Source organism: Marmota monax, unplaced genomic scaffold (genome assembly GCF_021218885.2).
Source record: "Marmota monax isolate L192 unplaced genomic scaffold, Marmota_monax_Labrador192_F-V1.1 WCK01_AAM20220418_F8-fsc00026, whole genome shotgun sequence".
Taxonomy (NCBI): Eukaryota; Metazoa; Chordata; class Mammalia; order Rodentia; family Sciuridae; genus Marmota; species Marmota monax.
In genome coordinates, this window is record NW_026693108.1 from 12,009,516 (window position 1) to 12,032,250 (window position 22,735).

Consider the following 22,735-nt stretch of genomic DNA (forward strand, 5'->3'; position numbering starts at 1 on the left):
TGGCCATATTTAGGTTTTTTTGCCAGGAGGGATGAGCCTTCATTGGCAGGCCTTGGCTGGTTTCCCTAATCAGGGCAGCTCTGGCAGACCTGAAGACTTGGAAGGGGACCAGTCTAGCCATTGGTGACCCAAGAAATAATTGGAAGTCTTGCAGAATGCAAACCTCCTTTGTGCTTAAGTAACTGAATAAATGTCATTCTTAAAGACAGAATACAATTACAATGTAAGGGGTCTTGTTTTCCCTTTGAAAACAACTTCTTTCTTGTTTGTTTCTTCCAATAGCAAAACTAATGCATAAATTGAAGAAAAGTTGGAAAACATATGGTGTATAATGTATAAAGATTTTTAATCTTGAGAAATTGAGTTTATCTATAAAATGTTTATTTGATTTATTTTTTGTCTTTCAGGCCAAGCCAAAGCTAATTGAGCCACTTGATTATGAAAATGTCATTGTCCAGAAGAAAACTCAGATCCTGAACGACTGTTTGAGGGAGATGCTACTCTTTCCTTATGATGACTTTCAGGTAAGACTTGGGTTTCTGTCAGCAGAATCATGTACTGATCTTTACAAACTTTTCCATCTCTTGATTTATTCTTTGGTTAGTTAATTAGTGGTTTTTAAAAGGTGAAAAGATATTATTCGAGAGAAAAGTTATTATATACTTCCTTCATATAGTCATATTTTGAGTGATTATATTTTTGCATATATATTCATAATATGCAAAAAGGAGTGTATCCTGTGTGATCTTGAATAAAAGTGTTAGACTCTGGGTTGATTTAGTGGGCACAAGTCTCTCTCAAGTCTTACGAGATTGTTTTAGATTCAGATTTTTGACCAAGTGCTTGCCCTGAGAAGCCCTGAACTGTGTATGGGCTCCCAGAGAAGGACTTGGGGCTAACAGGAATGTCATGAAGTCTGTACTCTGTGTAATATGGGTGCTGTTCCTGGGAGGAAATGTGGAGGACTTGGCGGCTCCTGCTGTGATTTGCCATCTGGGTTCATGTGTAAAGTCTTTCTGCCTGTGGCCTGTGCAGAGTGACCCACTGAAAGCTTTGAGGCAGCTTAGGGGCAAGGATAACAAGCCTCCCTCCAGCAAACCCCATGGTGTTAGGTACCCAGCAACACAGAGCCTCCTCAAACTGTTCAGAGGTTCTAGTTATTGGACTTCCTCTTCAGGGACCTGATTTTGGCACTTCCTCCTTCTCTACCTCCATATTCTTACCTGGAGGAAGAGGAGGAGGAGGAGGAGAAGGAGGAGGAGGAGTCTTCTTCTTCTTGTTTAATTTTTTTTTTTTTTTTGGTAGTTGTAGATGGACGGAATGCCTTTATTTTATTTGTATATGGTGCTAAGGATCAAACCCAGTGCCTCACACATTCTAGGCAAGCACTCTGCCACTGAGCTAAGCCTCAGCCTACCCGGATGCTTCTTTACCTGGTGCTGTTACCATGCAAATCTTGTCTTTATGAACTGAGCTGCCTTATCTTTCAAACTTCATTCTTTTTTATTTAGATTTAAAAATGCTTTCCATATATAAAAATAAATAAGCGAAACAGGGAACTATAGAAATAATTGACATTAAAAACCTCCCCCAACCTTCTTTGCAATGCCATTCCCAGAACATAATCTTACTCTTATAACTCACTTCATCACTTCATCATAACAAGTGTTTTCATAGTGAATTGTCTTTAGAACCTTCCATTTAATGACAATTGTTAAATTATAATCCTGAAGTGGTTTTTTTTGTGGGGGGGCGGGTACCAGAGATTGAACTCAGGGGCACTCAACCCTGAGCCACATCCCCAGCCCTATTTTGTATTTTATTTAGACATAGGATGTCACTGAGTTCTGTAGTGACTCACTTTTTGCTGAGGCTGGCTTTGAACTCATAATTCTCCTGTCTCAGCCTCCTGAGCTGCTTGGATTACAGGCGTGTACCACTGTGCCTGGCTCTGAAGTTTTTTTTTCCTCTACTAAATTTAAGAGACTCAAACTTACAACAAAGGTGAGAATTTTCACAAATGTTTTCTCTTTCTAACTTGCTAAAGATACACATACTTAAAAATGACTGTTATTTAGTTCATTCCTGAAAAAAAAAAAAAGGAATACCATGGGAATTAAATCAACCATTTGTGCGATGTTGCTGCCAAAATGTGTTCCATTGGTAAATGGGTTCAGAACATGCCAAAAAATACCATGCTTTGAAAATTTAATTTCATGAATAGGGCTACACAGCTGAAGGGCAAATAAAAGGGCACTCTAGAATGATGCTTTTTGCCTGGGAGTTGTCAACAAATGCAAAGCAAAATCCAATGATTACAAGTTATACTCTCTATTGACAAATTTTTCCTGTAGCATTCTCTGAGGAATCAAAAGGTTATCTCGAGTTCTCTGAGCATAAGAATATGTGTTCTTCATGGTATTAGCTAATTAGCAAAACTTTTTGAGTTTTGCAACAAGAATGCAAAGTTTTATTTGCAGGCTTGAGATAAAATTACCTAGGAAACCCAAAACAAAAACTAAAAACCTCCCACATAGAGTTGATTTAGTTTCATCCTTTCTCCCAGGGCCAAGGAACCTGAATAGTTAAGCAGTTATAGAATCAGACCAGTGAAACTTTGAAAAAACTGTCCCTCTCACATGTAACTACTTCTCCTGTGATACCAGGCAGGTATTCTAGGAATGGCAAAGAACTCACAGCATAGTTGGCAGAGGGTGAATGAACAGGTGTTATTTTCTGTTGGGGGAAAGTTTTTACAAAGATTAAGGAGCTTGAATTTCAGCTGTGACTCCTATTGTAGTAATTGTTTTGGGCCCCACTTAAGTTTGGGCATTATTATTTGTTTTCTTACTTTGTCATCAAGCAAGGCTATTTACACTGTGTTTTCTTGCTTGTCTTAGTAATGTTAATAACTGCCTCATAATCTGGATGAGTAAAATGTCTTAGCAGTGTCACAGAATGCTAAGATTCCTCTGTGTGTCTATGTTTTCTTAATCAAAATAGGAGCACAGCATTGTCAGTATATTGTTAGAGTCTGAGGGAACAAATCAGATCAGGGGCAAATATCTTATTTCATACAGAAAAAGGATGACATATAGATTAGGAAATGAATCAAATATTGAGCAAAGTGCTTATTGAGGAGTAATTTGCAATAATACACTGAAATGAACATCGGTAAATAACTACAAAAATAATAGAACTTGGCATAAATTTCTGCCAAATACATTCAAAATGATAATTTACCAAAATGGAAGTGTGAGTGGCGATGATGCTTTTTGAACATTTTTTAAAAATATTTTTTAGTTGTAGATGGACTCAATATCTTTAATTGTTTATTTTTATGTAGTGCTGAGGATCAAACCCAGTGTCTCAGCGTTTGAGGCAAGTGTTCTACTATTGAGCCACAACCCTAGCCCGCTTTTGAACATTTTACAAGGGTGCACATGTTGATACTGAGCCCAGTTGGTCAGATCCCAAGGACATCTAGGTGTTCTCTGAAAATGAATTGTGTGGGGGAAAGATTGTCAGATATATTTGCCTAAGGATGGAGGAAAGGTGTTAAAACAAAAAACCTGAGAGACATGAAGTAAATGTGGATTTTAAGTAATCAAAAGAATAGTTCTCAATTGTCAGACAGTTATGAATGAAGTGTCATCTGCTGTGGCCAGAGACAGGGTGCCATGGATAATCTTTTTTCAGAATCAAATCCTGGTGTGCTAACATTTACTAACATTTGTGCATTCTTCACTGTTGGTATCAATCCACTGACCGTATATCTGGCTTTTAGACTCCTGTGGTTGGCATTCATATTCATAAAATTAGACTTTGGTATAAAGAAACAAGGAATAGTGTTTGTGTTAGCTTTTTGTTGCTGTGACCAAAAATCACTGACCTAGAGGAGGAAAAGTTTATTTGGGGTTGTTTTAGCAGAGGTCAGGTGATTCCATTGCTCCAGGCCTGAGGTGAGGCAGAGCATCATGACAGAAGTGTGTGGCAGAAGAAGGCTGCTCAGCTCAGGGCAGACAGGAAGCAGAGAGAGGGAGAAGAGCCAGGAACAAAATATAGTCTAAGGGCACTCCCTCAGTGACCTACTTTCTTCATCCTTGCTCCACCTGCCTATGGTCGCCACCCAGTAGTTGATTCAGATTATTAATCCATCAAATAGATTCCACTGATGTGGTTACAGTACTCAAATCTAAACATCTTATCCTTGAATATTCTTTTTTAAAAAATATTTATATTTATTTATTTATTTTTTTAGTTTTAGATGGACACAGTATTTTTATGTGGTGTTGAGGATCGAACCCAGTGCCCGGCGCATGCCAAGCAAGCACGCTACCACTTGAGCCACATTCCCAGCTCCTGAATATTCTTGAATTGCCTAATATATAAGCTTTTCAGGGGACATTAAAGATCCAAACCATAATAGTATTTGTATGAAAGGATAAAAACAGCAAGTTATATTTCGCTTCTGAATATACTTCCAAAAGACTCAAAAGCAAGGACACAGAGATACTTTACACCATGATCCCGTGGTAGTCACAATAACCGAAAGGTAGAAACAACTCATGTATCCATCCTTGGATGAATGGATAAACAAAATATGGTGTTTACATGCAGTGAAATATTATTCAGCCTTAAAAGGAAAGGAAATCCTGTTATGTTTCAGTATAGATAAACCTTGAGGACATTATGCTAGGAGAAATAAGCAAGCCACCAAAAGACAAACACTTTAAGACTCTACTCCATGAGCTACTTAGAGTTATCACAGGAACATAACAGTGGTTGCCAGTGTGTAGGGACAAGGGCATGAGACATTGATGAGTCCATAGATTGTCTTTGGGAAGATGAAGTTTTGTGGACTGATAGTGGTAAAAATTGTACAAGAAGAGCTGGGGCTGTAGCTCAGTGGTTGAGTGCTTGCCTAGCATGTGTGAGGCACTGGGTTTGAGCCTCAGCACCACATAAAAATAAATAAATGAAGATATAAAACATAATTTAAAAAAAAGAATCGATGCTGAATAAAAAAGATTGTACAACAAGAAGAATATGCTTAACAGCACTGAACTGTATACTTAAAAATGGTAAATTTTATGTTTGATGTGTTTTGCCATGAAGTTTTAAAAAAAGAGCATGCAGGTATAGGGTTTCTGGGATGGGGGTGAACTCACATCCCTGGAACTGTGCAATGTCAGAACCAGGAAAGGTTGCCCAGGTGCATTTCCTACTGACATTCATGATGTATTATCAGTAGCCATCTTAGGAAGAGAATTTAAAATGAAAGATGGGAATACAGAGCAAAGACTGTTACTAATTGACAGTCCTAGAAATTTTCCCTTCAGGAATTGTTTAGATGCAAGAGAATCCTAGAGGGTTCTCAGCATTGTATAGAAAAATGTGGTTAGTCCATTTGCCCTTCAATAACATCCTGATTTTTATTTTTCCTCTGGTTCTTTTCCTATTCTACTTACATGAGACTGATAATGATCTACAAACCACTGACCTGGAGAGGAAGCCAAGCCCCACTACTTACAAAGGCCTGGAAGTCCCTGATCTCATTTCCCATCTGTCCTTTTGAAAAGAAAATATTTTTTTATGGTGTTTTGCCTTGCTTTTTTATATATGCTGCCAAAAAAAAAAAAAAAATCTCTCAATACTTTGTTTTTGCTTTTCTATTGAAAAGTGCTCTTTTTATAAATTCCCCAAAATTTCTGTCAGTTTAAATTTAGTAGCCAACAATGTAGTTTTCTGTGAACATTGTGGTTTCTGAGATTATAGTTTATGTCCAGGATTGGACATATCTGAAAAACCCAGATAAATAATATTACTGAATTGATGTTGGTCAGACTTTCAGGAGATAAGAATTTTAATTTTATAATGCCTTACAGAAAAGTGACTGATTTTTTTAATTGTTAAATATGCCTTCAAAAGTAAAGTTTGCTTTTCAGATAGCACTGATCAGCTAAGTTGAAGAATCTATTTATTTAATTTATATTAATAGTTGTACTTGTGCAGATTTATATGTTGCTGAGACCATGAATATAAGACAGAGTCCCTGTTTTCATATTGCTCAAAACATAGGAGAGAACATAAAGGCATGTATTACCATTAATAATAAGCAGGAGACTTAAAAATCAAGTGCAATGTCATGACATAAATCAAGTCCCGTGGGACTCTATCCTAAGATTGTCAGTTTGAGAGTTCAGTGGTACATCCCTTTAAGAGGTTGGAAATGCAGAAGTGTAGCCTGAGAGAGAGGTCAGGGTTAAAGGAGAAGATCTGGTTCATTCATGGAAATATGAGATAGTATTCCATGGAGATTGAAGCTTGGGGTGCCCCCTCACTTAAGAAGATGGGCGGGAGGTGCAGAGAGAAAGATAGAATAAGAACCAGGAAACCAGACAGGGGCAGGTGGCTCAGCAGTAGAGTACCAAGGCCTGTGGGGATGTTGGGAATGGGAATGAAGGTTGTATGGACGCCAGGAAAAGAGTAATTTAGGAACATTTCTAATCACTGTTACCTTGACTGTTTGAATTTAATTATTTATATTAATTCTTTCTTTTTTAAAAAAAAAATTTAAAATTGTTGCTGAACTTTTTTATTTATTCATTTATTTATATGTGGTGCTGAGGTTCAAACCCAGTGCCTCACACATGCTAGACAAACACTCTACCACTGAGCCACAACCCCAGCCCCTTAATTATTTTCTTAATTATTAGTTAAACATCTTGCTTTGCTCAGCAAAATTGGAACTATGCCAGTTGAGCATTATTTTCCTCAGTTGAAGAAAAAAATGTTGGATGAGGGTGAAAATTGCTTCTGGAAAGCAACTTTTGTATCAGAGTCCAGATCAGCAACTGCAAAAATGCATTGAGGAACTATAATTAACTTTTAATCTGGCCCCTCCTTTCTAAAGGAAGGCGGTAGCCACATAGGACAAGAGGGGAATCTGGCAGTGAGGTTCAGTAAACCTAGCACCCCAGGCGGGGACTACATCTTGCTCACTGACCTAAGGATTTTCATCTGGAGACTCGTGCTCTTTACTGGCAGGGGAGCCCATTTATCAGAGAGGGTATGTGGGTACCTGTGTCCCCGTGCCCCCTGGCACATAGCTCTAGGTGATGTGACTGACCATGTCAAGTTGGGAGGCTGGGGATTCACACCAAATGCCACAGGCACTGCCCTGAGGAGTGGGATAACTGTGGTGACTCCTGCTGAAACAACAGGGTAAAAGGCTGTTATTTTTTTATGTTTACAAAGCATTTCATCATTTCCTCACTGTGCTAAGGTAAGGTAACTTCCCTTCCCCCCCTTTTTATTGTAGCAGACGCCATGTGACATAATTTTTGTTCCATGAAATACTTGGAAAACTTCAAGATCAAGCAGGAAGTTGAGATTGACTGTATAAATAACTACATACAATAGAACACAAATAAATAAAATGTTACATGTACAAATGAAGGAAATCTAGGATTTTATTCTCTTTTGTGGAATGAAGGGCACTAGATGAATCCAGTATTTTTGTATTCTGTCAGGTCATATTCTTTATTTTTTCCACCATTTTTCTTCTTTCTTCTAAAAAATGACATTTAGCTCCCATCTTAAATAGATCAAAGGGATTAAAGTTTTTTAATTGGTAGAATTGGAAAAACATAGATCTAAGGGGGGGAAGAAGCAAGTTAGGATAGAAGACAGAGCAGGTAGAAAGGGACAAAACAGAGTGTCCGTGTCTCACAGTCCAGGTTTAAAGTTCACTTTTACATCATGACTTAAAATTCCAGATTTAAACTCATCTTCCACATACTTTAATCACATACAACACTATTAAATTAATTACCAGACCTTATTTAACCACAGTCCGTAAATAACCTTGCTCTTGACCTGGGCCTAAAGAAAAACAGTTCAGAGAATGCTTTTGCTCAACAAATAGATTTTTCTTTAATTTATATTTTTAGGATTACTCGATCCATATGTCACTCTCCTTGATGAAACCCTCAATACTCACAAGTGTAGTACTTTTTAAATTCTCAAAGTAGAATGATGCAAACCCCTGACAGGGAAATTAATAGAGATTTGTCATCAAATCTCTATTAAAAAAAAAAAAAGTAAAGAACTCAAAGGAGAACTAAAAAAAGAAAAAAACACAAAGGAGAACTAAAAATTCCCTCCTAGATCACATCTCTACTATAGCTTTTTTACACATGTAATTCTGTCTTGCTAAGGTGAAGCCGTCCATTCCTCTCCAACACCCACCTTCTGCGCCTTGATTTCTATTAAAATCAATCTCTGCCTTGGTTTGGCCAGTCCTTAAATTCCTATCTGAAACAGCTCAAGGATCCTGATTTGAGTTCAAGTGTCCTGAATTGAGTTCCACCTCACTTTTGTGGCCTCCTCAGGAAACCCCTTCTTTTTGACAGAAGGACATTTCCATCTCCCAACACTGCCACACTGAGGACCAGGCTTCCACGCATGAACCTTTGAGGGATACACTTAACCCAGACCCAAACCATAAAACCATTTCATTTGGAACCCTTTGTGATTGTAGTTCAGTCCCATTTTGAACTGATTGCCCATTCAATCAGCGAGCATTTATCTTATGCTACGTGTTGTGTTGGGTGTTGGAGAAGCAAAGGTGAACAACTAGCTGTATTCTCTGGTCTTGTAGGATACACTAATTGAGGCTGGCATGCTGCAGGAGCACTGCAGTCACAGTGTATTAGGGATTCAGAAATCCTTCATGTTGCTGAATATTGAAAAGACCAGAGAGTCCAGAACAGTCTATGTAGTTGGTCATGAAAGATTTGAGGTCATGCTGCCTTTGGACTTTATTGTGATGACAGTGAGGAGTCACTGAAAGAATGTAAGGAGAGGCCTGATGCCTAAATGAAAGCTTTAGAAAGGTAACTGGCAGCTGTGCTGAGAATTGCTAAGAGATGAGAGCCGGAAGGTGGCCTCACCCTTAGGGTGCTACACTGTGGTTTTTAGGAGAGTTCCCTGAATTGGTGCATTGTAGTATATCACATAAGGCGAAGGGTGGCACTGCTAAGTGAACAGAGAAAGACAGTTAAAGGTGGACACTTGGGGTCTTCAATAGCCAATAAAGAGGAGCATTAGGGTGAGAAATACCCACACTCTTCAAGGGCAGGTTTGTAGAAAGCTTGTTAGGTGATATAAGGCTCAGAAAGTCCATGAGAAATATACTTTGCTCTGCCCTTACCTGTTCAGCCTTTGTATTATTGTTTTAATTTGTCTCTTGGCAGTTTTATTTAATTAAATTCCTCCAGAAACTTAAATGGAATTCCTTTTCTAGACACTTGTCTTCTACTATACTTCATTAATTTTCTTAATTATTAGTGAGTTAAACATTGAGAATCCTCAGGCCACTGCTTCCCTGAAAATGGAATTGTTTGATGTTAATAGATGCTGTGGGTTAGCTGCCAATAACCAAGACATGAACTGCGAGGTGAATTGTGGGAACGCCCTATGTGAATTTTTGTTTCTAGCCTACCTTGGTACTGAATCCTCTCAAAAAAAAAAAAAAAACAAGTCATGTGCTCTGAAAGAAATTCATCTGCCAGATACTTGGAAAGTCTCCATCACTGGTGTTGTCAATAAGTCACAGTAAAGTTCCAAAGTTGTTTCAGTACAGTGTGATACTGTGTGGATACAAAACATCTAATGTACAGACCCAGTGCAGCCTGATGGGTTTCCAGCAGACATCAGAGGGGCAGAACTCAGCAGGCAGGTGACTCAGCAAAGAGTTTGGCTCAAGCCTAGAGAGGAAGGGAAAGAGCTATACTTTGGGAGCCATCCATCCAATAGGGAGTAGTTTGAAACTGGAGATACTTTAAAACATTGATAAGGTATTTTATTGATGCCACTGGTTATGTGATGAGTTCTGCTCCCTGACATGTTGATGTATAACATTAGAGAAGCATGCCAAGGCAAGCATATAAAGCAGGGTTTATTTTAAAAGGGGTCACATAGACTTCTCCCAAGAGGGAGAAGGGGGCCATAGCTGATATCCTAATAAGTGAGAGTGTTCTGCCTTTTCATATGTCCTAAGGCTTCCTTTGTTCTCCTTTGTTCTTCCTTTATTCTCTTCCCTTTATCTCTCTCCTTCCTGAGAATGTGACTAGGCCCAGGAGATGCTCCGTGTGATGGCCAAAAGGTGAGAAGCAGTCTGGAAGGGTCAAAGTGGAGTGATCTGGGCAGGAAGGGGTATAATTAACAACTCCCTGTAGGGAGGAACAGTCCCTGGGACAGGTTACCTTAGCAACAGGTTAGAGCAGGGGCAGGTTTTCTTGATAAGGGTGGAGGAAGGGCTCTGAAGGAATTAAATTTCAATCCCTCCATTCTCTGGATCTGACCCTTGCCTATCTGCCTAATTTTGGCTTTAGTATCCTTTGATCCAGTTGAGCACATGAAGTTCAAGCAAGGATTTATTATATAGTGAAGAAGATGGGCTGAACCAGGCAATGGCCTGAAGAGCCCACTCCCCACTGGATCTGCTGGGCTTTGCTCTTGGACTGCATCCACTTCTCTCCCCTCCCCAACTACCTGGAGTCCACCAGAGAGTTGTCCTTCAAGTACTATTTCTCTGCCAAATGTGTAGAGTCCTCAGAGGTTTGAAGGAATAGTTCTACTAAATAAATGAAAATAAACACAAATATGGCATGCCTTATGAGAGGGGAGGATCAGTGCTCAGCAAAGTAAGTCCACATCTCAGCCCCAAGACAGGGTAGATTTGGGCTCTGAGGCCTGGTGGGCTCCTCTGGCTAACAGATGGTCGCTATGGGCCTTGGACCCTCTTCTTTCTAGGACATTTTAGAGGTAAAACCAGGCACTTAAAAATTCCCCCTCAGGCTCTCCATGGCCGCAGTCCTGCTCTCACTAACAGCTCTGTGCTCCTGAAGAGAAGGGCCTTCAGCTCTTCTGGCTCAGTGTCTCAGTGATGCTGTCTTTCCTTGGAGTTGACTGCTTAGCACCTCCCAACCGTCTTGCTTCAGAGCCCACACTCCCTCTGTGGGCTGTCCTTGATGTTTGTTTTTCTGTCCCAGGGAGGACACTCCCAGCTCTCTTCTCCTTTGAACTGTGAAGACAGGAGAGAGAGGGTACTTTGTCACTGATGTGTGCAGCTGGCTCATGTTTCAGCCCACCCACTTCTCTAGGCTATTGTTTTTAGCTCATTGTTCACCTGGACCTTTTGTTTCAGTGTTTTAATTTAAAAGTCACAAAATATGATGTTTTAAATACCCAGTGGATATGCACACTTCCCACCAGGAATTAAGAGCATTGGTTTTTAATAGTTTAATGCCCATTGTAGAGTGATTTCAAAAAATATCCAGTGCTGTGTGCACTGAGAGGGTTGAAAAATAAATAAATACTACAACAGCATGCCTTTTGTTAAGACTCATATTATTGAAATCTATGTAGCAAATCTTTTCTCCTTTTATTCTAGTAGTTCCTCCCATGAAGAAAAATAAGTAGGGTAATACAAGTCAAAGCAAATACAGTATTCATTTTTTCTCTTTTTTTCTGGATGCCTCTTGTGTTTTGGTTTCTAACAAAGCAATTCCTAACACTTAGATAAACCATCGGAAAGGGATGAGACTTAGAATTCCATGTTCACAGCACTGTGGAATTTTTTCAACCACAAAGGAAACCTGGAGATCCTAGAAGACTCTTTTATGGGATGTGGAAAGTTCAAGCGTTCCCCAAGCTCACACAGCTAATGAGAGGCAGAGCTCGGACAGGGAATCAGGTTTCCTGGCTCTCTATTCAAAACTCTTTCCAGTGTCACTTCTCAAATGATTCCATAGGAAGTTTAATGAAATGATTCGCTTCACATTACTTTTGGTTGGAAACATGAACTTCTCAGTATCCCAGCCTCAGGGAGATCAAGGTCATGTGCGGGGGGTTTGGGGAGTGGGGGTGGGGTTGACAAAACTCTGACCCTGCTGGGATCAGGAATTGAGTTAGGGGAATGAGTTTAATCTGAAGAAATAGGTTGCAGCAGGATAGGAGAGCAAGCAGTGAGGACCAAAGGGTGCTGATAGGGGCAAGGACTTGGCAGGAGCCTCAGTGTTGGGAGAAATCTGGCACCTCTGTGTGTTTCTCTAGGTGGCCTCTGCCCTGCCTCCCTGGGAGCTCACAATTCTATAAACAGCTTACAATTCTACACTTTCTGTGTGTAGCTCCCAGTCATCAAAGAGGCCCTCATCTTTGGAGGGAATAATTTTAATCAAGAGAAAAAAAAAAATCTTCTGTAAAAGGATCTGTTTGAAACAAGCAGAGCTCGGACAGGGAATCAGGTTTCCTGGCTCTCCATTCAAAATTCTTTGAAGTGTCACTTCTCAAATGATTCATAGGAAGTTTAATGAAATTTTATTCCAAACTAGACATGAGGTTGTTTTAGTCTTCTATTTGGATCTGGGGGCAGTGCTGCACTTTTTACACTTCTCTCCTTTAAAATAAAAAATTTCCATGAAGATTGACCTGCTTGTCAGGCATCCTTGCATCCTTAAGTGCCACTTTTGGAGAGCACTTGCCCCAGGCTCTTTTGTGGAACTTCTTCTAAGACTCCTGTCTGTTCCTGGCCAAGGTAAATAAGGGTTTCTGTGTGTCAGAGACTACCAGTGTTTAACTTGGTCGTGGTACTGACTGAAAATAATTTATTATAGTAGCTGGAAGACTTTTATGTGTGTCTTTTGTACTATGAGATTTCCATCCCAGTGGTTGTTTAAAATATCTGCTTATTATGCTTAGGTTTAATTTTAGGTGCTTTTCACACTTCATGGTATGAAATGTTTTTCCTCCTTCACCTTTCAAATCGAAAGCTTTCTTAGTAGAATAAATACAGTTGGCTCTCCATTTCCTTAGGTTCATATCTGTGAGTTCAAAAAACTGCAGATCATAAAGATCTGGGAGAAAAAGTTGTACTGAACATGTATAGACATTTCCTTGTCATTATTCCTTATATAGCACAGTACTGCAACTATTTGTGAATCATTTACAGTTTATTAGGTATTATAAGTAATCTAGAGATGTTTGAAAGTATACAGGAGACCACGAATAGGTTATATGCAAATACTGTACCATTTTATATAGGGACTTGAATATCCTTGGATTTTTGTTATCTGTGCGGGGGTTGGGGATGGGAATCCTAGAACCAGTCTCCCAAATACGGCGAAGAATGGGTCTGATATTCTTTGAATGCTCATCTTCATACTTATTTACGTAAAGAAGATATGGACGCGTATTTTGTGGAATATAGTTGTAACTGAAAGAAAAGTAGAACAGAATACCACAACCGTGAGAAAGGAAATTTAGTTCATTGCTGAGAAGGGCTTTAGTGCTCATTAAGTATAAATCTCTTTGTGTTGACTTGGACTCTGTTATAAGCCAGAGAAGTAAAACTACAGAAATTTAATGTGAATTGGTTTGGCATAAAGTAGAATTTCTGAATGTGACTTTTAACATGTAAAGTCTGCAGAGAAATTAAAATAGAACATTCACTTAGTCTTCCCTTGTCAATTTCTATAATGGGCCAAAGAACTTTTTGTAATAGAAAAAAAAAAATCCTTATATGCAAGTAATGGTAGGTTCCTATTTCTGTCTCCATTGGCTGTTTTATTCATTCATTCTTGAAACATTTATCAGGTACTTAGTACAAAGATACAATTAGATCAGTTACAACATATCTCCTTCCTATCCTCAAAAGAATCTGAAATCTGGTAGAGGAAAGAAGGGCTTATGCCTGTAGGAGAGTTTGGATAATGGAATCAGCTAATTAAAGAGGTCTCAGGGTCGAGGTTTTAAGGTCACCATGGTACAGGGGCAGATCTCAGTTTTGCAAGTCTGTGGACTGAATTTGATCAGTATGACCAGAGTTGGTCAGACTCTGGGGAACTGATTTACAGCAACCAGCCCCACAAGAAAACAAATCAGAATACCATTTTGTTAATGTGCATTGAGAACTAGGATGAAAATAGGATCAGAATACCTTTATTGGCTGTGCATCTTCTCCTGGTAGGCAAGTCTAAATGGGACATGAGTTAAAAACAGTGGCATGGTGAGGCTGGACTTAGAGTGGAGCAGTGAATGGGAAGACCTTGGCAGCTGTTGGCATCTACAGTGTTTGCCTGCTTAGTGCCAGTTGCACTCAGCCCCCTGGGGCCCTTGATGGATCCCAGGCTTTCCTTTTAAGTAGTGTTAGAGAAGTTGCTCAAACTGGTAAGCCCTGTTCTTTCTGCTGGCCTGTTATTTATGCTGATTGACTAAGTTGGTGGGGTTTTATTGTTCATTTAAGGCGAAATGGAGATCTAGGAATTTTTGACATAGGTATAGTTTTAATTCTAGGGTTTAATGGATTTTTAAATAGAGTTAATCTCATTTATTATATCTTGATTTTAGTTTTTAAAGCATATTTCCAAGTTCCTCTTTCTTTTGTTCTGAATACACCTTAGATTCATCCTTTAAAATTTGCTTAAGCATTTCTCCCTTCATATGCCTTTTCTTAATGTCCTCTTTTCCCTGTTTTGTCAGACTCTCCTACCATCTTCTCTCATGGTATCCTGTGCTTCTGTGCCCTTTTCTTTCTTTCTTTCTTTCTTTCTTTCTTTCTTTCTTTCTTTCTTTCTTTCTTTCTATCCATCCATACCCTTCTGTAGTACTTACCATGAACTCATAATTTATTTTCTCATTTTTCTCTTTTGTTAGACTTCATGGTAGATAAGAATAGTAACTACATTTGATCAAATGTTGTGTCTTCAGCCACTAGTTCAGTGTCTTGTGGGAGGGAGAGAGCCAGTAAAAGTTTGGATGCATGGAGGAAGAGATATTTATGCGGAGCCCTTAAATGATGAGTAGAGTGTTTTTCAGGAAGGGAAGATACTGTAGTATATGCTTGACCTCTTTCAGGGCTCTAAGCAGAAGTTGAAAGGAAGGAAACTCAGATTGCAGCATAATGTGTCTCCTCACGGCCCCCTCCTATCCGTACTATGGTAGTATTTCATGAAAATGGCAGCATTCCTCAGTACTGCAATTTGGAGATGTTTCTAATTTCTTATATAGCCTTGTCTCATCTGTCTGTTGTTGAGTATCCCAAAGCCTAGTAACTTAAGACAATAATTTATTACTTCTTCATTCCTAATTCTCTTTCAGGGTCAGGTAGGTAGTTCTTCTGCTGGAGTTAAATGTCTGTGGGGCTGGCAGGTCCAGGATGGCTTCTCCATTCACGCAGTACTCTCCCAACTGGGATGCCTGGAACCTCCTGGAGCTGAGTGTGGCTTCTTCTCTGTGTATATGATTCTTCCACATGAAAAGCGTATGTTTCCTTTCACCATGGAGGCCTCAAAATAGTAGAACTTCTTATATGGCAATTGGAGAAGGAAGGAGAAGGAAGCTGACTTTTTCTGAAGGTTGTGTTTGGAGCTGACCCAATGTCCCTTCTGTCTTGTTTTATTGGTCACTGCCAGCCCAGATTCAAGGGGAGGGAAAATAAACTAACACTTTTTGTCATGAGGAGCAACGTGCATATGTGGGGAAGAATAGCAGCTATCCTTGGAGATTATCTAAAACAGATCTAATGTTATGTAGTTCAAGAAAAAAACACTTAAAAAATAGCACTTGAACTAGATACATACTAAAGAAGCACATCTAATTTAGTTTATTTGGATAAAGTCTCTGGGGAAGCAAGCATGCTCTACCTGGTTAGAAAACTCTGCTTTGTCAAATTGGAGTTAGGAATTGATCAGTTATGATTGATGTGTAAATCTAAGTTAAACAGGAGAAATCTTATGCCATCTTATCTGCTAACACTCAAGTCTCTTTAATGATTTAAAATTGCTTTCTTTTTCAAGTGAGAACATGATAGCACTTTGATACATGAGAATCAAAAAGAACTACTATCTTTTTTTTTCTCACCTTAGAGGATGGAGTGTTTAGAAAATTATCTCATAATTACAACTACTAGAGTTGGCAATTCCACAGGGAAAATTTGGTAAAAAATTTTCTTTTTTCCTAGTGCTACAGTAAGAAATGGGCTAGAAATAACTCAAATAGGTGTATTTCTTGAGATGAGCATTTCATGAATGTTTTGAAAGTATGATAATTAGTTTTGAGAGTCTTGAAAAAGATAAATCAAGATATGATACAGTAAGTGGGGATATAGAATGTCTCCTTTGAAGTATACAGGATTTCATAAATAAGTCCCCTTACTGATCTCATTCCTGATATTTAGTAGTTTTGACAGTCTATAATCAATATTTTGCTTTGCAGCTTTTTGAATAGTTTGGGCCTCTTTTCCATGCCTGTGGTCCCTTTCTCTGTGGCATTCCATGAGAACAGGTGTGTAATAAAGGTAACCATTAGTGATATTTGTGAGGAAACCAAGACCCACAGTGTTGAAAGCCCTTCTGGAGACACTGAATGAATAATTCACCTGCAGAGGACTTTGGTGGAAGACAAAGTTGCTTCCTTCCCTTTGTTTAGAACAAGGAAGCCATATTCTAAAAATAGACTTTATACTTTTTGTCAAAGATGGACACAGTGCACAAAAAGAATAAATATAAGCAAAGCAGGTACAACAGAGAAAATGTAGGGAGGAAATAAAATTAAGTTACACACAAATACATGCCCTTGAAGTTCTCTATGGCGTGGAGAGGGGAGAGAATCATAGATTTCGTGGAAAACTGCCTCCAACCAGGGAAAAAGGAAAATAGCAGGACAGATGCTGTGAGCCCAGCTTAGTAATAAGATTCTGTTAGTTAAATATTTCAGTGTATGCTGTTTTTATAATCATGATCTACTAATAATACCAAAGAATTCCAATCTGTGCGAGAAAAAAAAAAAGTAGAACATTAGTTTCCAAAACCTAAAAGTGCAGTTACTGGATACATGTGAATCTGTCTGAAGTTATTTAATTATTTAAAATAAGCACTGAAGCTGGGGTGGTAATCCCAGCAGCTTGGGAGGCTGAGGCAGGAGGATTGTGAGTTCAAAGCCAGCCACAACTTACTGAGACTCTAAGTAACTTAGCGAGACCTTCTCTCCAAATAAAAAAATTAAAAGGGCCGGGGATGTGACTCAGTGGTTAAGTTCCTCTGGATTTAATCCCCAGTACTACCACCATCACCACCTCCACCACCAAAACAAAACAAAACAAAAAAAACATTGAAATAAGAACATTTCTGATGTTCATAGGAGAAGCAGTAGCATTCATGGGTTCATTTAACAGTTATTGACTGAGGACCTTTATGTATGTAAGTTATCCGTGTTCTTTGCTCTTAGGCAGTAGGGATGAGGCAGTGAACAATGAGTATAATAATTAAGAAATGAGAAAGTGATGATTGTGCAACCATGTGAATGTATAGTATCACTGAACTGCACACTTAAAAAATGCTTCAAGTGGTAAATTTGTGTTATATGTATTTGCCACAATGGAAAAAAAGCCAATTAAGATAAATAAAAGGCTGAAGCACTTGGGGGTGTGTTGTTTGGGACTAGGAAAATGAGCCTCTACCTGCATTAGGGGACCTGGGAGGGAGTATCAGGGCCCCAATTCAGAAGGAAGCAGGAGCTATTTCCCTGCCTGGCTCTGGAATGTTGGGATGCCAAATGGAATGTGTTGTGTGCCACGTGAAGAGGCAGCTGCACCCACCTGCTGGTAGAAATCAGAGGGACTGATTGGGTCTGTGTGGGTACCCTATTGCAGAGTGTTCACCTGCATCCTGAGGACCAGCCTCCCATCTTAACCAAGTTTCTTCCTCGTGCTTTTGTTCACAGACGGCCATCCTGAGGCGGCAGGGTCGCTACATATGTTCCACAGTTCCTACAAATGCAGAGGAAGAAGCTCAGAGCTTATTTGTAACAGAGGTAAGACTTCTTTGTTTTTTTTTTTTTCCTACATTTATTTACATTTTAAAGTCATTTTCCTCTAATGCACTTCTGCACTTTTCCTTAATTTCAGTATTTTCTAAAAAGTTCCAAAGAGGTCATTATAGTTTTATCATGGAAGTCAAAATAGATGAAGTTTTCAGAATCTGAAATGGACAGAAATGTCCCCAAGTTTCATTTCTGACTGGAAAAAAATCATCTCCACAGCATTTGTCTCATGGACTTAGAATAAGGGGTAACTTGTGAATGAATTTACTGGAAGACTCTGTTGAAAGCTTTGTCTTGCTACTGTTTTAATGTTTAATGGTTTGACTCAGCATATATATTTATGTATTCATTTATTTTACATACATGTTTATATTTGCAAATGATTTTCAAGAACTGCCAGGTGATGGTGAGCAAAGCCTGACTTGACTATCCCTGATCATTGTGTGATTATTGTTACTCTTGTTTGAACATATAAGTAATCTACTTGTTACAGAGGAAAGTAATTATTGTAATTCAGGTTGCTTATTTTTTTTGTTTTCCTTGGAGTAGGGCCAACTAATTCGGTGCCTTAATGTTATTTCTCAAAGTTCTCCTTCACTTAAAAATAATGAGTTTTGCCAAATAAGATGGCTCATGCCTGTAATCCAGGCTACTTAGTTGGCTGAGGCAGGACTAGGCCCAGCAACTTAGACCCTTTTTCAAAATGAAAAACAAAAAGGGCTGGGGATGTATCAGTGGTAGAACACTCCTGAGTTCAATCCTAAGTACTGCCCCCCAACAAAGAGTTTTTAACCCAATTTTTCTAGTTGGTATTTAGATGAAAAATAGGCCCATCAACAATGTTGCCCACTACAAGGAAACTATGCTTTTAAAGGAAAAACCAGTTAATTAATGATATTTAGTTTTCCTTGAGATTTGTGAAAAATAAAATATGTATTTAAAATTTTTCAAGTGTGGTTTGCACTATTTAGTAAAATTAATTACAGAAAAGTAAAGTCATATTACATTTATGTAGGCAAACATGTTTGTTTAAAAGCTAAAAAACCAGATATGGTGGCATATGCCTGTAATCCCAGCAACTCAGGAGGCTGAGACAGGAGTATTGCAAGTTTGAGTCCAGCTTTGGCAATTTAGTGAGACCCTAAGCAAACTCAGTGAGACTCTGACTTGAAATAAAAAAGAAAAAGGATTGGGGATGTAGCTCAGTGGAAAGTACCCTTGGGTTCAATCCCCAGTACATGCATGCGCACACACACGCAAGAGGTAGGCAACCTATGACTTCAGGCACAATCTAGCCTGGAATCTGTTTTTGTAAATACAGTTTTATTGTGATAAAGCCATCCCATTTGTTGACATATTGTCTATGGCTGCTGCTGCAATACAACTAGTTGAGTGGTGCAGCAGAAATAATATGAACTGCAAAGATAAAAATGTTTACTGTTCTGCCTTTTGCAGGAAATTTTTTGACTTCTGTTTTAAAACATGCAGCAAAATTATTGATTGTTTAGTTCTACCAGTTAATTTAAAAAAATATGTTTTGGGGGCCTAACTTGCTAGTAAGTCCTTGAATCACCACAGGTTGAGCAATCAGTGCTTCACCCTGTGCTGCTGGAACCAATATAACCGAACCCTTTGAGGACTGTTCCACTGGGTGGAGTGAAATATCACTTCCTCTCCATTCTCTAGTCTGGAAGAGAATGATCTAATGACTTAAAACAAAACAAAACAAAAACCTAACTTCATAAAATTTTCAGTGTAGTTTTAAAATATTATTGAATTTCCCAAGTTTGAAAGGTAATCATGTAGTCAATCATATCTGTGTCTTTTTGGAGTGACAGTTCTCTGAATATAATTTCTGATGGAACTTATTATCCCCCAGACTGTCTCAAACTCCAGTGGGGTGGAGGTTGCTTGTCTGATTCTCTGCCTCTTCCATGGAATTCAGTGAGTGCCTGGTGTGTGAGCAGTGAGCAAAGACATGTTGAATGGATCAAGGAGCTTGATATCAAATCAGAGACTCTGCGTCTGATAGAAGAAAAAGTTGGCTCCGATCTACATATTGTGGGGTCGGGCTCCAAATTCCTTAATAGGACACCCATAGCACAAGAGTTAATAACAAGAATCAATAAATGGGACTTACTTAAACTAAAAAGTTTTTTCTCAGCAAGAGAAACAAGAAGAGAGGTAAATAGGGAGCCTACATCATGGGAACAAATTTTTACTCCTCACACTTCAGATAGAGCCCTAATATCCAGAGTATATAAAGAACTCAAAAAATTAGACAATAAGATAACAAATAACCCAATCAACAAATGGGCCAAGGACCTGAACAGACACTTCTCAGAGGAGGACATACAATCAATCAACAAGTACATGAAAAAATGCTCACCATCTCTAGCAGTCAGAGAAATGCAAATCAAAACCACCCTAAGATACCATCTCACTCCAGTAAGATTGGCAGCCATTATGAAGTCAAACAACAACAAGTGCTGGCGAGGATGTGGGGAAAAGGGTACACTTGTACATTGCTGGTGGGACTGCAAATTGGTGCGGCCAATTTGGAAAGCAGTATGGAGATTCCTGGGAAAGCTGGGAATGGAACCACCATCTGACCCAGCTATTGCCCTTCTCGAACTATTCCCTAAAGACCTTAAAAGAGCGTACTACAGGGATACTGCCACATCCATGTTCATAGCAGCACAATTCACAATAGCTAGACTGTGGAACCAACCCAGATGCACTTCAATAGATGAATGGATAAAAAAAATGTGGCATTTATACACCATGGAGTATTACGCAGCACTAAAAAATGACAAAATCATGGAATTTGCAGGGAAATGGATGGCACTAGAGCAGATTATGCTTAGTGAAGCTAGCCAATCCCTAAAAAACAAATACCAAATGTCTTCTTTGATATAATGAGAGCAACTAAGAACAGAGCAGGGAAGAAGAGCAGGAAGAAAAGATTAACATTAAACAGAGACATGAGGTGGGAGGGAAAGGGAGAGAAAAGGGAAATTGCATGGAAATGGAGGGAGACTCTCATTGTTACACAAAATTACATATAAGAGGTTGTGAGGGGAATGGGAAAATAAACAAGGAGAGAAATGAATTACAGTAGATGGGGTAGAGGGAGAAGATGGGAGGGGAGGGGAGGGGGGATAGTAGAGGGTAGGAAAGGTAGCAGAATACAACAGTCACTAATAGGGCATTATGTAAAAATGTGGATGTGTAACCGATGTGATTCTGCAATCTGTATTTGGGGTAAAAATGGGAGTTCATAACCCACTTGAATCTAATGTATGAAATATGATATGTCAAGAGCTTTGTAATGTTTTGAACAACCAATAAAAAAAAATAAAAAAAATTTTTTTTCTTAGTTTTTAATTTGGCAGTGCATTCTGTACTCAGGATGGGCCTGCAAGGGACTTGGTGGTATTTTAGTTATAGTGCTTGATGAAAACCATGATGGCCTAACAAAGAGAACAGGAGCATGTCCCAGAACGAGGGCTGCCTCAGCCATGTTGGTAGGCCTAGGAGCACAGTGGGAAAGTCCAAAGCTGCGGATAATTTTGAAATCATGTTTTGTTTTGTTTTTGTGGTGCTGGGGACTAAACCCAGGGCCTTGCTCATGTGAGGCAAGCACTCTACCAACTGAGCTATTCCCAGCCCTAATTTTGAAATCATATTTTCTGTTTTTAGAATGTAATTTTGAATGTGAATATCTGATTTTCTAAATGTGAAAATGCTTTGAGAAATTTTACAAAGCATTTACAAGAATAAAATAGTTATTTTAAAATGTTTGTAAGTACATAGTCAAAAAATTGAAAAATTGCTGAGCTCCCATACTTGAATCTGCTCTTAGCTCTTCTCTGCTATTCATTCTACCTCTCAGAATGATAATATAAAATACTTACCCTACCTTCCCTTTGCATCCTTTCAATTAAAGTGCTTATCAAAGAGCCCTGTGCAAAATAAGCACTTGCTACTGTTGCTGTTATTGTTTTCAGGAGTTTGTGAGTGGAAGAGAGTTTGCTTCAGAAGGTCTGTAGGTGTAGGCCATGACTAAGATAAGACGGTTGGCAGTTTAGCCAGGCACAGTGGCTCATGCCTGTAATTCAATAGCTTGGGAGACTGAGACAGGAGGATCATGAGTTCAAAGCCAGCCTCAGCAAAAGTGAGGCTATAAGCAATTCAGTGAGACTCTGTCTCCAAATAAAATACAAAATAGGGCTGGGGATGTGGCTTAATGGTCAAGTGCCCCTGAGTTCAATCCACCGTACCAAGGTGGGGTGCGGGGGAAGAAGGTTGGCAGTTTAAACTCTGAAGTAAAATCAGCAGAATAGAGACTTTGTTATGATATTTGTTACACCAGAGTCAAATAAACTAGGTAAAACATAAGTGGATTTACTTCCCTAGTGTTTTCATCTATTTCAAAATTTTTTTTGCTACATCCAAGTCTGCATGTGTATAGTCAAGAGCTAACAATGGAGAACATAATTTGAATTAAGATAATGGTAATTGAAACTTTTTTATTGATTTTTGACTCATTCATATTTGAAGATGAGGTGGATGTGGGCTTATTATCTTAAGATCCTGTACAACACTGGATGGATCCTAAGGAGTAGACACATGAAAGAAACTGTGTTGACCCCTTGACCCTAATATGTAGTGAAGTGGTTTGAATGCAATCTGTGTAGGGTAGTGTCACTAGAAGAATCATTGTCAGCAGAGTACTGTGTACACTATATATTTTGTGTACACACATGCATGCACACAAAAATGTCAGGTACCACTATGAATTAAAATCTAAATCTTTCCTCCTGATAATTTCACTCTGTTCTTGGTG

The 22,735-nt window shown here is 38.9% G+C and overlaps 1 protein-coding gene across 21 annotated transcripts in view; it reads left to right on the top strand.

The window, feature by feature from the left end:
• The window catches only part of Dock9 (dedicator of cytokinesis 9), a 280,827-nt gene that overhangs the window by 126,767 nt on the left and 131,325 nt on the right, over positions 1–22,735 (top strand). For all 21 annotated transcript variants that reach the window (XM_046454796.2, XM_046454805.2, XM_058582766.1 and 18 more), the window contains exons 2-3: positions 408–524; positions 17,788–17,877. In XM_046454796.2, coding sequence (XP_046310752.1) covers positions 408–524; positions 17,788–17,877 — 207 coding nt within the window. The remainder of the gene's footprint in view (positions 1–407; positions 525–17,787; positions 17,878–22,735) is intronic.